Source organism: Pseudogymnoascus verrucosus (assembly GCF_001662655.1).
Source record: "Pseudogymnoascus verrucosus strain UAMH 10579 unplaced genomic scaffold scaffold_25, whole genome shotgun sequence".
NCBI lineage: Eukaryota > Fungi > Ascomycota > Leotiomycetes > Thelebolales > Thelebolaceae > Pseudogymnoascus > Pseudogymnoascus verrucosus.
In genome coordinates this window covers 249601-264021 of record NW_017263676.1, presented here as the reverse complement: position 1 = coordinate 264021, position 14421 = coordinate 249601, and the positions used below count along the sequence as shown (strand labels likewise).

Here is a 14421-nt window from a genome sequence, read left to right as displayed (position 1 = left end):
ACCACCTCTTCCACCACCTCTTCTACCACCTCTTCCACCACAAACTGGTCTTGCTAGGTCGGCGCTACACTCATCATCTTCAGACTCATCAGAACACAACTTCACAAAGAGACCTACTCCTCATCCTCACCATATGCTGCCCGCCTTGCCTGCAAGTTTCATTTGAATCCAGGTTTCCACCAAGTGTAGCTACCAGATCCATCTCAAATTCACTTTTTCTGGTAAGTACAAACAGATCTTGGAATTAGCTAGGCTGCTGAGGGATAAAGCCACTAACATATTAAAGGCAAGAAATCTAGCATACGAATACTTCCAAAATGGATCGCAATGAATTCGTCGAGTAAGTCAGCTACCGGTTACTCTCATATTAGTTGTCAAGCGTTAATATTTGCTAGTATGCTCACGTCAGACATCGTTCGAATCACGGTTGGGCAAGTCGACAGGCAGAAGACATTTTCTATTCACAAGAATTTATTTGCAAAAAAAGCTCCCGTCTTTTACAAGATGTTTGACGGCGGCTTTAAAGAAGGAGTGACAGGTCTGGCCACTTTACCCTATGATAGTCATGAAGCATTCGAAAATTTCGCACAGTGGCTCTATTTTCCTTCGGCAGAGACGTTCTCCAGTCACATAGTTCGCAATCTTTTGCCTCAAGAAAATTCGAGTGTAGCGAGGTGGGAGCTGGTCGAGACAATCGTGTTTGCCAACAAGTACTGCCTAGATGCATTGAGCGACCTGGCGATGTCATCGTGGATTATCCACCAACGTTCTACTTTCCCACTTGAAGAACTTAGGAAGATTACCAGCTACATTGTTGCTAATACCTCGCATCTTTGCAAAGCTAGGGTTGGTTTACTTTGCTCGCACATGGGCATGGCATATACTTCAGCATCCGGAAAAGGATTTTTACAGATCAAATACATCTAATCTCGATGCCGTCGTCAAAGATAGAAGCTTCATTGCGCAAGTTTTGAATGAGATTAGTTGCCTAGCTCGCGAAACCAGTTTTAAGGGTGTTTTAAAGGATTTGCCATTATGCGATTACCACCACCACGATGAAAACAATTACTGCCGTGCAGTGTCAATTCTACGTGTCATACGCACCATAGAAAGCCTAGAGATAGAACGCAACTCAGAGAGATTAGAGGCGAAATCTTCAAAGAAGAGAAAGTTAGCTTGAAAGAGCGCGCTTGAGCTGCCACGCCTGTTTTATTTGCAGGCTTGCGGCGAGCAGGAAAAATAATCAGGCAAAGTGCTAAGGATATTTCTCCATGGAGCTGCAGCAGTCCTCGTCCACAATTTTGCGATGGGCATTATTACGGAGGGACTCGAAGTGGTTATTATTCTGACATTCAACCGCTGGGAATATTCACTCGAACGGCAACTTCTTTGCTCGTGGGTGTGCTGGAAACCCTTACCGGGACAAACTACGTTTTTCTTCTTCTTCAATTATACGCCATTCCGAACGGTCCTGATTTCACGATTCTACGATGTCACTATTACGGAGCATGCGAGGAGGATTTAATACTTTCGAAATACTTTTACCTGAAGGGCGCGGAGTTTACTGGAGGATATGCGGTAAAGTCATTCATCAAGTAATTTCCATTTTTCGATTTCAATTACACGGCACTCCGGACAGACATGTTCTGGCAAAGAGAGATCAAAACTCACTTCGTCTATCAAAAGGGCATCAGTGGCTAAACCAGACCTCCAAATCAACAACAATGTTGTCAATGGCCAGTTTCTCATTTCATTATCGACAACATCGGTTTTCAAAACGGCATGGTTCTTCACAGTTGTCTTACAGCGAGCAATTTTCCAACAACATTCCAGCGCGCTCAAAGCTCACCAACTTTGCATTCTGGTGCTTGGGAACCTACTCGGTTTGCAGTGGACATTGTTCGTTCGGCAGGCTGGAAGTGGGAGATACTCATGACAGACAATGGACTTGAGTTTTGAAATATATTTTTCTCCCCAAATATGCTTTCGCCATCAAATTATACGTGCATGCCTTAATGATTTTTAATAATTGTCTGTGTTATGAATATCTCTAATCTAGAGTATATGATAGCCGTTTCTATCTCTCCACATGCCAAAACATCATCGTGGGCTACAATCTAGTCACCCACTCGAAGCCTTATAACTTGTTTATAAAGCAAAGTCTCGAGTTCTCGCCCACGCTCCCATCATGCAAGTCGCTCAATACCACCCATCCCAATGCAATCCCCTATTTCTTCTCCGGCCCCGCCCCATCCACCTCCCCAATCTCCTCCCCCCCCGGCCCACTACTCTTCACCCCCTCCACATCCTCATCCACCACCTCCTCCCCCTCCCCACTCACACTACTCGCCTTACTAACATCCGCCGTATCCACCATCTCCCTCCTCAACCCCAACACCTTCCCCTCCCCCACCCCCCCTCTCCAATCCGCCGCCCTCATCTCAGGGACCTCACTCTCCACCCCCGGCTCCACCACCTCCCTCTCTCTCTCGCGGTCCGCAAACCTCCACACCACAGCCACGCGATCCAAGGCCTTAGTCCCCTTCCTCAACGACCCCTTAATCCCATCCATCTTCTCCCACTCAATCTCAAACACGCCGTCCTCCTCCGGCTTTCCCCCGCGCTCAGGTCCATTCCCCTCAAAGAACGGGTTAAACCACACGTGCGCCACGGAAGTAACCATCGTCATCCCATAGCGCGCGCGATGGCGCCGCTCGAAATCAATATTGATATCGCAGCTTGGTAGGATCAGCGGCGAGGAAGGGCGGAAAATGACGGCTTGGCCGCCGGCTTCGGATTCGGATTCGGGTTCCTTCCCTGTCGCGGCGCGCTGGAGGGCGGCTGATGCGGATTCTTTTGCGGATTTGGCAGCTAAGCCGATTTTCGGGGCTAGAGCAGCGGGCTTGTCGATGCTGGGGGTGCTGTTGTTGTTGTTGTTGGAAACTGGCTCGCTGGCAGTGCTAGTCGGTTCGTTCTCATTCCCGTACGTGCCGTCGAGGGCGATGGTGCGGCTTTTGGACGGGGCAGCGGGGGCGGGATTCGCCATATCGGTGACCCAGTCCTTGAACCCCGAGCCGCCGGGCGAGCCGCCCTCGACTACGAGTCTCTCGTCCTTACTGAAGATATGCGCTGTCTCGATTTTCTTGCCCTCTTCGGTGTAGATCTCCACGCCGACTCTGACGCCCTCGCGCAGGCCCCAAGTGTGCACTTCGATGATCTCGACGGGGCGCTCGGTGTATTTCTTGCCCCCTGCCGTCCAGCGAGATACGTAGTCCACGTATCGCAGTTGCGAGGGGATCGAGACGCCCTGTCCGAAGCCGGAGCGCATGCGTCGCTCTGTGAAGCGTACCAGCGCCTCGGCTTTGCTCCATCCGCATTCCGAGATAAGGTAGGAGCAGGCCATTGTGCCACTGCGGCCTTTGCCAGCCTTGCAGTGCACGACTACCACGCGGCCATTGCCTGGTTTCTTGTCTAGTTTTTCCACTGCCTTGGTATCGTTTTTCTGCGCTTGTTCTGTAGCTTCCTTACTCGCTCCATTGGCTGCACCATCTGTAGCTATACCCGCTATACTGTCCCTCTTCCCGCCCTCAGTGAGCCAGTTCCGCATACTCGCCATAACCAGCGGCACGATCGCAAATGGCGGGGGGTGGTGGTCGGGAAACGGGTAATGGCGGACCTTTTCCCTCACCTCCTTATCGGGGTATCCTGTTCCTTCGGCTCTGAACTCCCAGATGCACCAGTCTTCGCCATGGCTTTTGTCGAGGAAGGAGACGAGCTTGTCGAGGGGGTTGCGGTAGGCGAGTTGGGGGTATGTGCCTGAGGGCCCGGAGGTGGCTATTATGAATGGCGTTACATAGCATAAGTCGAGGTTGGAGTCGGCGTGTCGCGCGCGCGGGCCTGCGATTATTTGGCGCAGGAGGGAAGCCATTTTGTGGGGTTTCTCCGGTGTGCGATTGCGGATGTAGATAGCGAATTGGTCGATGTATTATTGAACCATGCTGAGCGTAGGGTAATTCGCGCGACTTTATTTAGAGAAGCGGTTGGCTGTTGTATAATTTTTTTATAAGAGGTTTATATCCAGGGTCAAGAAAGTTGGCCAGGCTGGATGTTGATCCATTGACGTCGTCATTGTTGGAGGATTCGGGCGATAAGGCTGAGCGAGGCTGTGCCCCACTCTCTGATGATTTAAGTGTGACAGGGGGGTACGAATTGCTGCATACTGTTGGATTCACCCCTGTGTATATGTACCTGGGTAAATATAAAGAGAAATATATAAATATTTATGGTTGCAGCCAGAAAAGGGGTCTGGTGAAAGGAAGCTGTAGATATTATCATTTCTTTATTTTACCTTTATACTGTTTATAGGGGTCATAATTATTGTTAGACACAGATGATGCCAGCTCCGGCACTTGTCGGGAAGATTACGCCGTGGCATCCACGTAATAGAGAGGCGACACATCGAGACACAGCCACCATTACCAAGCCCGCATCCAAAACATTCACATAACTTCAAATACCTCCCCCTTGACTCCCTCCTTTTCTTCTTCTTCAACCCTTCTCCATCTCTGTATTCAAAACATAGGAACATCAGATTTCAACGACATCGTGGCAGGAACGCGTCCTTGTCGATCAACCGCCCAGTCCCGCTTGACACCCCCGCCAAGACATCAATACGACAACTTCTGGCTGACGTCGTAATAAAACACAAATTACCTCAACACCACCACCTCGAGTCCTCTCGCACTTCACACCCCCAACAACGTCGCCAGACCTTTCTAGGCATCACCGCTACCACCACAACAACAAACACCAAACACCAACACACCACCTCTCCAAAATGGCAGACAAGCCCCCGTCCGGCGCTCCCCCCCCATACGGCGGCTCACCCTACCCTCCCCAACCCGCACACCTCAACCCCGACGGCGGCGGCGGCAGCAACCAAGCCTACTACGGCTCACCCTCCCCACAACCGCAATACGCCAACCCACAACAACAATACAACAACCCCCAACCCCAATACGGCGCCCCAGCTCAAGGCTACTACCAGAGCGGCCCTCCTCCACAGATGGGATACCAGCAGCAGGGTCCACCCATGGGGTACCAGCAGGGTCCGCCGATGGGGTATCAGCAGTATCCGCAGCAGGATGAGAGAGGGAACTCGAGTGGTGCTGCTGGGGGGTGCTTGGGGGCGTTGTGTGCGGCGATGGCTTGTTGTTGTTGTTTGGATATTTTGTTCTAAGGAACGGAGGTGTGATGGGGATGAGGGGTTACTTGATAGAAGATGGCGTTTTGGGGATTTGCGGGATTTGGATCTTGAGTAGAACTCGCGGTGTGTGCGTGCTATGGAATAGAAGCCGGACATGAGACGGAGGGATTTCGGTTATGCGATGGGGGATGGAGGGAGGTCCGGGGGTATCTTCGGTAATGGGGAGGATGGGAAGATGTACGATGCTGGCATGGCCAATGCACCCACAATTTTCCTTTATCATTCATGTACAGTTAAACTGGGCGGTTTGCTCTAATGCAAGTTCTCTTCGCCTCGCATCTTTTTCGTGGTCCTTGTGGTTTCCTTCGCTCTCATGCCAACCCGCCGCGCGTCTATGGCGGCTCAGCCGCCCCTTTTTCTTATATCAGCACCACAGCACTACTACGTCTCCTTCCGTACCATCTCCATCCGTCCACTCTGTCCTTCCTTGCTCATAAGTCTCCACAGCAACGCAACTACCCCCCCTCCATGGCGGCTCGGCCGGACGCCTGCCGCCGGCCGCCCCTTCCCCATTTCTTATACCAGCACCGCAACACCACATCACCGCCGTTTCTCCTTCCCAACTATCACCATCCGCTCTTTCCTTCCCTCCTCAACACCACGACAACAAACACTCGTCCACCCCACCTGTCACCCCTCTCAGCTCCCCTCGCCAAAAGCCCCAAAAAAAATCCCCAAAAATCCCCAAAAACACACTCAAAACACCCCATTTTAAAAGCCTCCCCCTCCCCTCCACAACGCTGATCTTTTCCTGACCAGGAGTATAGGTTTCTCTTGACTGGCAAAAAAACAGGCTGATTCCTGGCCAAGCGGGTTCCCGCTCAAAGCTCACTGCAAACTTGGGAGAATCAATCCCCGGGGGTGAAGCCAGGTTCCGGAAGAAGGCTGGCACGTGCAGCTGCGCCATTCATGGCACCTCCGTTCCAGACAGGCTACGCGCTCCCTATAATGTTTGGGGGGGGAGGTAATGTTGGTTATATTGGGGGTTTGGGGGGGGGGGGGGGGTGGTTCCTGCCTCTACTACTGGGTTTGGTATGTGGTGGTTTGGTAGCGTTTTGGGGGGGTTGTTGGGCTGGAGAGCAAGCATGGCGTTTATTGATGGTGAGGTTGAAGGAGGATTATGGGGCTGTGTATGTTCTCTTGTCTAGATGGTTAGTGATAAATAATACAGGAAAATCTTTATATATGAACGCTTAAGCCTCCCTAATGACTATGAAGGATTATACACAGCAGATGGGGTTTACAGCAACTGTGATAAAAATGAAGGCGTTCAGTTACTTGGGTCTGTAGTTAATGTGCTGGTGACTTTGAAATAGAAGAATAAAAGAGTATTATTATTATCAGGGTATTTTATAGACGCATGAGAAATTTGAGACTTGATAATAGATTCCCGATTCGGTAGGTATTCATCTTACTGTAGAGCATCCTTCCGTAGAGGCTCTACTACTATACACACTCGACACTGTTTACACTCAAGTCTGTATATTCTCGACACTACATGCACTCGACACTGAACACTTGACACTTTCCCACACAGGCAACACCCCTTAAACCCTCTATACAAAACAATATCTTTTGATTCCGCTATATAACTAATATTTCAACACCCCCCCTACACCTTCTCAATCCTCTGCACCACAACCGCCGTCGCCGCCCCCCCCCCATTACAAATAGCCGCCACCCCATACTCCCCCACCTTCAACTGATGCAACAACGTGACCAAAATCCTCGCCCCCGAGCTCCCCAACGCATGACCCAGTGAAATCGCCCCACCAAGCTCATTGACCCTCTTCCCCTCCAACCCAAGAATCTTCTCATTCGCCTTAATCACCGCCGCGAACGCCTCGTTAAACTCCCACACCGCAACCTGATCCTTCGTGATCCCCGCCCGCTCCAGCGCAATCGGCACCGCCTTCGCCGGCGCGATAGGGAAGTCGACTGGGTCCACAGCCGCGTCCGCGGTGCCGCAGATGCGCGCGAGGACGCGAGAGTCGGAGCCGTATTCGCGCGCGAGCGCGGCGTTGACGAGGACGAGGGCGGAGGCGCCGTCGTTGAAGGTTGAGGCGTTGGCGGCGGTGACGGTGCCGGTGCCGTCGCGGATGAAGGCGGGCTTGAGGGTGGCGATCTTCTCGGGCTTGATGTCCAGGTAGCCCTCATCGGTGTCGATGATGGTATCGCCCTTGCGGCCCGTGACGGTGACGGGGGCGATCTCCTCCTTGAACGCGGAGGCTTTCCAGGCGTCTTGTGCGCGTTTGTAGGATTGCACGGCGTATTCGTCTTGTTGTTCGCGGGTGATGTTGTATTTCTTTGCTGTGGTCTCCGCGCAGACACCCATGTGGAATTGGTTGTATACGTCCCAGAGACCGTCTTCGATCAGGCCGTCTTTGATGTTCTGGTTTCCGAAGGCGGGTTGGGAGCTAGCGCGCGGGAGGTAGGAGGGCACGCGAGACATGTTCTCCATGCCGCCGGCGATCTGGGCCTCGGCGAGACCGAGCTGGATGTTTTGGGCGGCGAAGACGACGGCTTTCATGCCCGAGGCGCAGACTTTGTTGATTGTGATGGCTTCGACGGAGGTGGGGAGGCCGGCGAAGATGGCGGCTTGACGGGCGGGGGCTTGGCCCACGCCGGCTTGGAGGACGTTGCCCATGTAGACATCGGTGATTTTGGAGATGGGGACTTTGGACTTCTCGAGCGCGGATTTGATCGCTACGGCGCCGAGTTTAGGGGCTGGAACTGTGAGGAAGGAACCGTTGAACTAGTGGTGGTGGTGGTGTTAGCATGTGAGAGCCATGGGAAAGGTGATAAAAGTCGATGAGAGCTTGACGAAGGGGAGGATATAATGCTTACCTTTGCTGTTGGTGTCCTCGAAGCACTGATAATGTATGCATCTTGGATCTCCTGCCTCGCGGCTCTGCTGGTGCTGAAGTGCCTCGACACCTGAGCAACGCGCTGGGTTGAAGCCGATAGAGAAGACATGGCCATGCGTAGTGACATGACGAGAGAGCTATGAGAAGTAATCTTCTCCGGTAATATATATATTAAAGGATGAAGGATGAGGGATGAGGGGTAAGAAGAGAAAGAGGAGAAAGAGGGGTAGAGGTTTCAATTGTCCCGGCTGGCAGGAGTGAGGAGTTTGAATCGGATCAGCAACTTCTCCAATTCCTCTTTCATATACTGGTGGCGGCACCTCACGCTACACATGTCGAGCCCGGATTACGTCGGGCTAACGTCCCTCGGTAATCGGGTCTGGAAGTATTGGTACGAATAATATGTGCCGTACGCGGTAAAATCAGTGGTAATACAAGTACAGGTACAATGCACTAAAGTAGAGGAGAGCGGGGCGGGGCGGAATAAGCTCGTCTCCCCAACTCTCCCCCAACTCCCATCTCCTCTCTCCCCCAAATCCCTAATCAAACTAATCACCACGTGACCAGTCCCTCTCTCGACCTCCCCCTCTCTCGACGAACATCAACACCCGAAGTGATTTGGCTTATTTGGCTTACTAAGCAGAATTGACAGGGTGGTCTTGGTCTAGGAAATATAATGATCCTCTTAGCCATCTTGACATGTCCTCCCCCCAAGCCCCAAGTTGTGCGACGTGTGTAACAGGTAAAATGACTTTTTATTTGTTTTTTCCCCGTTTTTGCCCTATAGCAAAATAATATTATAATTATAATCATCTTGATAAATGCATTTGTCTCTTTCTTCCGTCACATACAAATTGAAAAGTCGAGTAATACATCCCGTTTTTTTTTGTTTTCTTGGTACAAGTCAGAAGTATTTGAATGGCGGCGCTCCCGCCAACCTCTTTTCATCTACTGTGGTTACTCACCTGACGAAGCCTCTGTCAGTGTCGCCTCCCCCATACAAATCACTTTACTCATCCATCGACACCCACCCCCAGCACTCCGTCCGTACGTTTGCCATTCAACCCCACTACAACCACAACCACAACAGAACCCTCAACTCCCCAGCGCTTACCTTTCTCTCTCTGAACAACAACACACAATTTTCCTGATCCAAGCGATAATAGTAATCGAAGCACAGAAATGTCTACAGCTGCTCGCCGCCGTTTAATGCGCGACTTCAAGGTAAGCCAGGCCCCCTCAATAAGGTTCGTCGTGTGAGCACGGACTAACATCGCCTCCCCCGCCCCCAGCGTATGCAAACAGACCCCCCAGCTGGTGTATCTGCGTCGCCCGTCGCCGACAATGTTATGCAATGGTATGTCTCCCCTCGAGAAGGATCTGGTGGAATACATGGGAACGGACGGGACGCTGATACTGGACATAGGAACGCCGTCATTATAGGCCCGGCCGACACGCCGTTCGAGGACGGCACCTTCAGACTCGTCATGCAGTTCGAGGAGCAATACCCCAACAAACCCCCGCTGGTCAAGTTCATTAGCCAGATGTTCCATCCGAACGTGTATGCGACGGGGGAGCTGTGCTTGGACATCCTGCAGAACAGGTGGAGTCCTACATACGATGTTGCCGCTGTGCTTACCAGCATTCAAAGGTGGGTAACCCCCGAACGCTATATAAAGGAGGAAGGAGGAAAACATGCTTACACAAACCCCCAGTCTACTCAACGACCCGAATACCGGCTCGCCCGCAAACGTCGAGGCGTCGAACCTCTACAAAGACAACAGGAGGGAGTACACCAAGCGCGTGCGGGAGACGGTGGAGAAGAGCTGGGAGGATTGACGAAACCGGGGAACGGGGGTGTATGAATGGCATTCGGCGGTGGCGTATACAACGGAAAGCTGCATTTCGAGACATGATTCTCCGGTTATGGCGCACGTTTGGGAATAAAGACATACCTTTGCGAGCGGTTGTTGTTTCCTTTTCTAGAGTTATTTTCACAATAACATGGTCTGAACGTTTTTAGTTTTGGGGGTTTCGTGGCGATAATGCACATTTGATGATATTGCAGTGTCCCTTTTCTTCAGGTGTCTCTGGGCGCGTTGAATTCGTTCGAATGTGATTTGGACTTGATCTAGTGAATATATAAACTGACAGAATCAGCCTGGAACTTTCGGTAGAGGGGTTTATAGCCATAGACTAAAGATCTCGTGCCTTACACTAGGGGTGAAGGATAAACTATTCAATATCAGTATAAATGGCCAACATCTGAAAATGGTCCATCATATAGACCGTCTGTACCTTACCATTCGCGTGTATTATGTGCAATATCAGCCATTAGCGATCGTCTCAGACCAAAGACCCGTATGTGACTTCAACCTGCTTAGAACCTCGCGTGGGCCAACAAGGTAATTTATACAATCTTAAGACAAATCAAAGAAGCGCCAGCATTTCAAGATTCTTCCAGATGTTTTTGCCCTGATCTTGTTTTAAGACAGATTTACATTCCTTCCTTCCGCATGCCAACAACCATAATATAAATGCCAAGACACCTGCCCCATTGGGCCACCGTGACACGAAAGCGACATTCGGTGCCACGACCACCATCCCTATACCCCAAACAAACACCACGTCTCGCATTAAAAAAAACAATCGAAACATTGCCACTGCATATACGCACATTAAAGTTACACTGCCCCAATTCCTCCCCGAAGCACAACTCCCGATTCCAGAATCCCCTATGGAAGTCTAGTCTGCATGGCTGCATGAAGGCCACTCTCGCTTCCCTGATAGCTCCGCCCGCAGGGTCCATGGGGCAATAATAGACGCGAGGAACAGGAGCAACTTTGTCGCGACGCCCGCCCGCCCTGCAAGTCAACATACATCCACCTCCTTATCGTCATCGACCACCGGCAACGCCAACCGCGCAACGTGGCTCCCAGGGCGACCTTGTACATATGAGCCGTTTGCGTAGCATCTAGCAGTCATGGCGTGAGTGATAAATTCTCTGGGGATGTCGCGCGCGCGGGCGGCGGCGGTGTGCTGACAGGTGTTTTGAAACAGGTCAACGAATAGTATCAAGGTCGTTCTGCGGTTTCGGCCGCAGAACAGGAGGGAGATTGAGTCGGGGGGCGAGCCGATCGTCACGTTCGACTCGGATGATACGTGTAAGCTGGATGTAAGTTGCTTCGTTCCTCCAAATTGTGTGTTCGGTGTTTTGGGTAGAGGCGGTGTTGATATGGCGGATTTTTAGTCGCTAGAAGCTTCGGGCTCGTTCACTTTCGATCGGGTCTTTGATATGGCTTCGAAGCAGTCCGATATCTTCGACTTCTCGATCAGGCCTACGGTGGACGATATTCTTAACGGGTACAATGGGACGGTTTTTGCTTATGGCCAGACGGGTGCGGGGAAGTCGTATACGATGATGGGAACGGACATGGAGGATGAACAGGGGCGAGGTGTCATTCCGCGTATTGTCGAACAGATCTTCGCGAGTATCGTGGCCAGCCCGAGCAATATCGAATATACAGTACGGGTGAGCTACATGGAGATTTACATGGAGAGGATCCGAGATTTGTTGGTCCCGCAGAATGATAATCTGCCCATCCACGAAGAGAAGAATAGGGGAGTTTACGTCAAGGGGTTGTTGGAGATCTACGTCTCCAGTGTACAAGAGGTCTACGAAGTCATGAGAAAAGGTGGGAATTCCCGAGCAGTCGCGGCGACAAACATGAACCAGGAATCCTCACGATCGCATTCCATATTTGTCATTACGATTACGCAGAAGAACGTCGAGACGGGCTCTGCGAAGAGCGGTCAGCTCTTCTTGGTCGATTTGGCCGGTAGTGAAAAGGTCGGCAAGACAGGTGCCAGCGGTCAGACGCTAGAGGAAGCCAAGAAGATTAACAAGAGTTTGAGTGCCCTTGGCATGGTTATCAACTCGTTGACGGACGGCAAATCGTCACATATTCCGTACCGTGACTCGAAGCTCACGAGAATTCTTCAGGAATCATTGGGAGGTAATAGTAGGACGACCCTCATCATCAATGCCTCACCCAGCAGTTACAATGACGCCGAGACTCTTAGCACGATGCGATTCGGAATGCGAGCAAAAGCTATCAAGAACAAGGCGAAGATCAATGCGGAGCTCAGCCCTGGCGAACTCAAGATGCTGCTCAAGAAAGCTCAGGCTCAAGTCACGACGTTCGAGAGCTACGTCCAGAATTTGGAGGGCGAAGTCCAGCAATGGCGCAGTGGAGAAAGCGTACCCAAGGAGAAATGGGCGCCGGCTATCTCTGCTGGTGCCGTTCAAGGGGCAAAGGTAGATGCTCGTGGTCCACCTCGGCCGTCGACACCGTCGCGGCTGCAGCCGGAAAGTCGTTCGGATAGTCGAGCAGATACACCCGCCACGGACCGTTCTAGTACCCCCTCCATCCCCATCGAGAAAGATGAAAGGGATGAATTCTTACGGCGAGAGAACGAGCTGCAAGACCAGCTTGCCGAGAAGGAGTCGCAGATCGCGGCTGCCGAGAAGAGCCTCAAAGACGCCAAGGAGGAGCTCTCGTACATCAAGGAGCACTCTGGAAAGACTGGTAGAGATAATGAGAAACTGACTGGTGAGGTGAATGACTTCAGGATGCAGTTAGAACGATTAAATTTCGAGAATAAAGAGGCTCAAATCACCATGGACAGCTTCAAGGAAGCCAATCTAGAGCTCACGACGGAACTAGACGAGGTTAAACAGCAATTATTAGACGTCAAGATCAGTGCCCGCGAGACAAGCGCCGTTATCGACGAGAAGGAGAAGAAGAAGGCCGAGAAGATGGCCACGATGATGGCTGGCTTCGACCTCGGCGGCGAAGTCTTCAGCGAGAACGAGAGGACGATCCAGAAAGCAATCGAGCAAATCGATGCTCTTCACGAGCAGAGCTCGCTCGGTGAGGCCATTCCACCTGATGCTCTTGCAGAAATCAAAACTAGACTTGTTGAGACACAGGGCATCGTGCGCCAAGCAGAACTTTCAATGTACGCTGCGCCCACTAACGAGACCGGGTCAAGGAGACGCGAAGAGTTGGAGGCCCGCCTCGAGGCTATGGAGAGAGACTATGAAGAATTGCTAGAACGTAACTTGACCGAAGCCGATTCGGAGGAAATCAAGGGTAGACTCGAGAAGGCTTACGCCGACAAGAAGGACATACAGCAGGATATGGTAGACGGCATCAAGCAGGACATCGCCGACAAGACGGCGGAGAACACGAGGCTAAAGGCATTGGCTGAAGACTTGCAACAGAAACTCAAATCTGGCGCCGCAGCGAACGGCACACAGGCCCCCGGGACGCCGAACGGCAAGAGCGTACAGCAGCAGATCGCCGAGTTCGACGTCATGAAGAAGAGCCTCATGCGCGACCTCCAGAACCGATGCGAGCGCGTCGTCGAGCTCGAGATCTCCCTCGACGAGACCCGCGAACAATACAACAACGTGCTCCGCTCCTCCAACAACCGCGCGCAGCAGAAGAAGATGGCCTTCCTGGAGCGCAACCTCGAGCAGCTCACGCACGTTCAGCGCCAACTCGTCGAGCAGAACAGCAGCCTGAAGAAGGAGGTCGCGATCGCGGAGCGCAAGCTGATCGCGCGCAATGAGCGCATCCAGAGCCTGGAGAGCCTGCTGCAGGACTCGCAGGAGAAGCTGACGGCGGCGAATCACCGGTATACACTCCTCTTTGTGCAGCGGCGACGGACGTCCCGGCTAATTGACCCGCGTAGATTCGAAGCACAGCTCACGGCCGTCAAGGAGCGGCTCGAAGCGGCGAAGGTAGGGAGTACACGCGGCTTGGGGGGCGCGGCGGCGGCGCAGGGCGGGTTTAGCTTCTCGGGCGCGGGGGGGAGGGTTGCGAAGCCGTTGAGGGGGGGGGGAGGGGAGACGACCATCCCGGCCGTGCAGGGGTTGCAGAATGAGGGAGGGGGGAATAAACGCACGTCATGGTTCTTCTCGGGGCAGAAGTAGGATGGGGGAGGGGACGGGGGGGATGGTAAATAGCATGCATAGATGAGATGACCTGATGTATACCCACGCGTTTTTATTGTTTTCGATAGGAAGAGATGGATTTTGGGAAGGGGGATGGATGATTAGAAAGGTGGTGGGTGGGTATTGGATAGGACCGGGTGGGCGGTGGTGGTGGCTGGTATACTTACACTTGCAGGCGCAGATATACTTGTCATACATACTCTCCTCACGCGATAGCGATACCTGATAATGAAAGATTTGAAAGATTGAATTAAGGCTTGATTGAT

The 14421-nt window shown here is 52.1% G+C and overlaps 6 protein-coding genes across 6 annotated transcripts; 4 read left to right on the top strand and 2 right to left on the bottom strand.

Moving 5' to 3' along the window:
- Positions 1 to 317: 317 nt before the first annotated feature.
- VE01_06905 (uncharacterized protein) lies at positions 318 to 927 on the top strand (the record flags this gene model as incomplete). Its single annotated transcript, XM_018276344.1, has 2 exons — positions 318 to 340; positions 396 to 927. 2 exons carry the CDS (start codon positions 318 to 320, stop codon positions 925 to 927), a joined length of 555 nt encoding a protein of 184 aa, XP_018129859.1.
- A 1082-nt stretch (positions 928 to 2009) lies between these two features.
- VE01_06904 (uncharacterized protein) lies at positions 2010 to 4304 on the bottom strand. Its single transcript, XM_018276343.2, has one exon. The coding sequence runs from the start codon at positions 3926 to 3928 to the stop codon at positions 2228 to 2230; it is 1701 nt and encodes a 566-aa protein (XP_018129858.1). The 5' UTR covers positions 3929 to 4304; the 3' UTR covers positions 2010 to 2227.
- Positions 4305 to 4837: 533 nt separating this feature from the next.
- VE01_06903 (uncharacterized protein) lies at positions 4838 to 5239 on the top strand (the record flags this gene model as incomplete). Its single annotated transcript, XM_018276342.1, has 1 exon — positions 4838 to 5239. The coding sequence occupies one exon, from the start codon at positions 4838 to 4840 to the stop codon at positions 5237 to 5239; it is 402 nt and encodes a 133-aa protein (XP_018129853.1).
- Positions 5240 to 6604: 1365 nt separating this feature from the next.
- On the bottom strand, positions 6605 to 8535 carry VE01_06902 (uncharacterized protein). Its single transcript, XM_018276341.2, has 2 exons — positions 8114 to 8535; positions 6605 to 8021 (listed from the first exon to the last, which is right to left on the bottom strand). The coding sequence occupies exons 1-2, from the start codon at positions 8258 to 8260 to the stop codon at positions 6879 to 6881; spliced, it is 1290 nt and encodes a 429-aa protein (XP_018129852.1). The 5' UTR covers positions 8261 to 8535; the 3' UTR covers positions 6605 to 6878.
- Positions 8536 to 9375: 840 nt separating this feature from the next.
- Positions 9376 to 10390, top strand: UBC2 (ubiquitin-conjugating enzyme E2 2). The gene is made up of 2 exons (XM_059463839.1): positions 9376 to 9784; positions 9849 to 10390. Exons 1-2 carry the CDS (start codon positions 9429 to 9431, stop codon positions 9970 to 9972), a joined length of 480 nt encoding a protein of 159 aa, XP_059319654.1. The 5' UTR covers positions 9376 to 9428; the 3' UTR covers positions 9973 to 10390.
- Positions 10391 to 11005: 615 nt separating this feature from the next.
- KLP1 (Kinesin heavy chain) lies at positions 11006 to 14383 on the top strand. The gene is made up of 4 exons (XM_018276339.2): positions 11006 to 11121; positions 11194 to 11308; positions 11384 to 13836; positions 13894 to 14383. Exons 1-4 carry the CDS (start codon positions 11117 to 11119, stop codon positions 14132 to 14134), a joined length of 2814 nt encoding a protein of 937 aa, XP_018129854.1. The 5' UTR covers positions 11006 to 11116; the 3' UTR covers positions 14135 to 14383.
- Positions 14384 to 14421: the final 38 nt, after the last annotated feature.

Bases quoted from the DNA above. Each gene is read 5' to 3' on its own strand.
- VE01_06904 (XM_018276343.2), bottom strand. From the start codon at position 3,928: ATGGCTTCCCTCCTGCGCCAAATAATCGCAGGCCCGCGCGCGCGACAC.
- VE01_06902 (XM_018276341.2), bottom strand. From the start codon at position 8,260: ATGTCACTACGCATGGCCATGTCTTCTCTATCGGCTTCAACCCAGCGC. The intron at 8,022-8,113 runs GTAAGCATTATA...CACCACCACTAG, and splicing joins CGAGGACACCAACAGCAAAG to TTCAACGGTTCCTTCCTCAC.
- UBC2 (XM_059463839.1), top strand. From the start codon at position 9,429: ATGCAAACAGACCCCCCAGCTGGTGTATCTGCGTCGCCCGTCGCCGAC. The intron at 9,785-9,848 runs GTGGGTAACCCC...ACAAACCCCCAG, and splicing joins GTGCTTACCAGCATTCAAAG to TCTACTCAACGACCCGAATA.
- KLP1 (XM_018276339.2), top strand. The intron at 11,309-11,383 runs GTAAGTTGCTTC...GCGGATTTTTAG, and splicing joins ATGATACGTGTAAGCTGGAT to TCGCTAGAAGCTTCGGGCTC. The intron at 13,837-13,893 runs GTATACACTCCT...TGACCCGCGTAG, and splicing joins CTGACGGCGGCGAATCACCG to ATTCGAAGCACAGCTCACGG.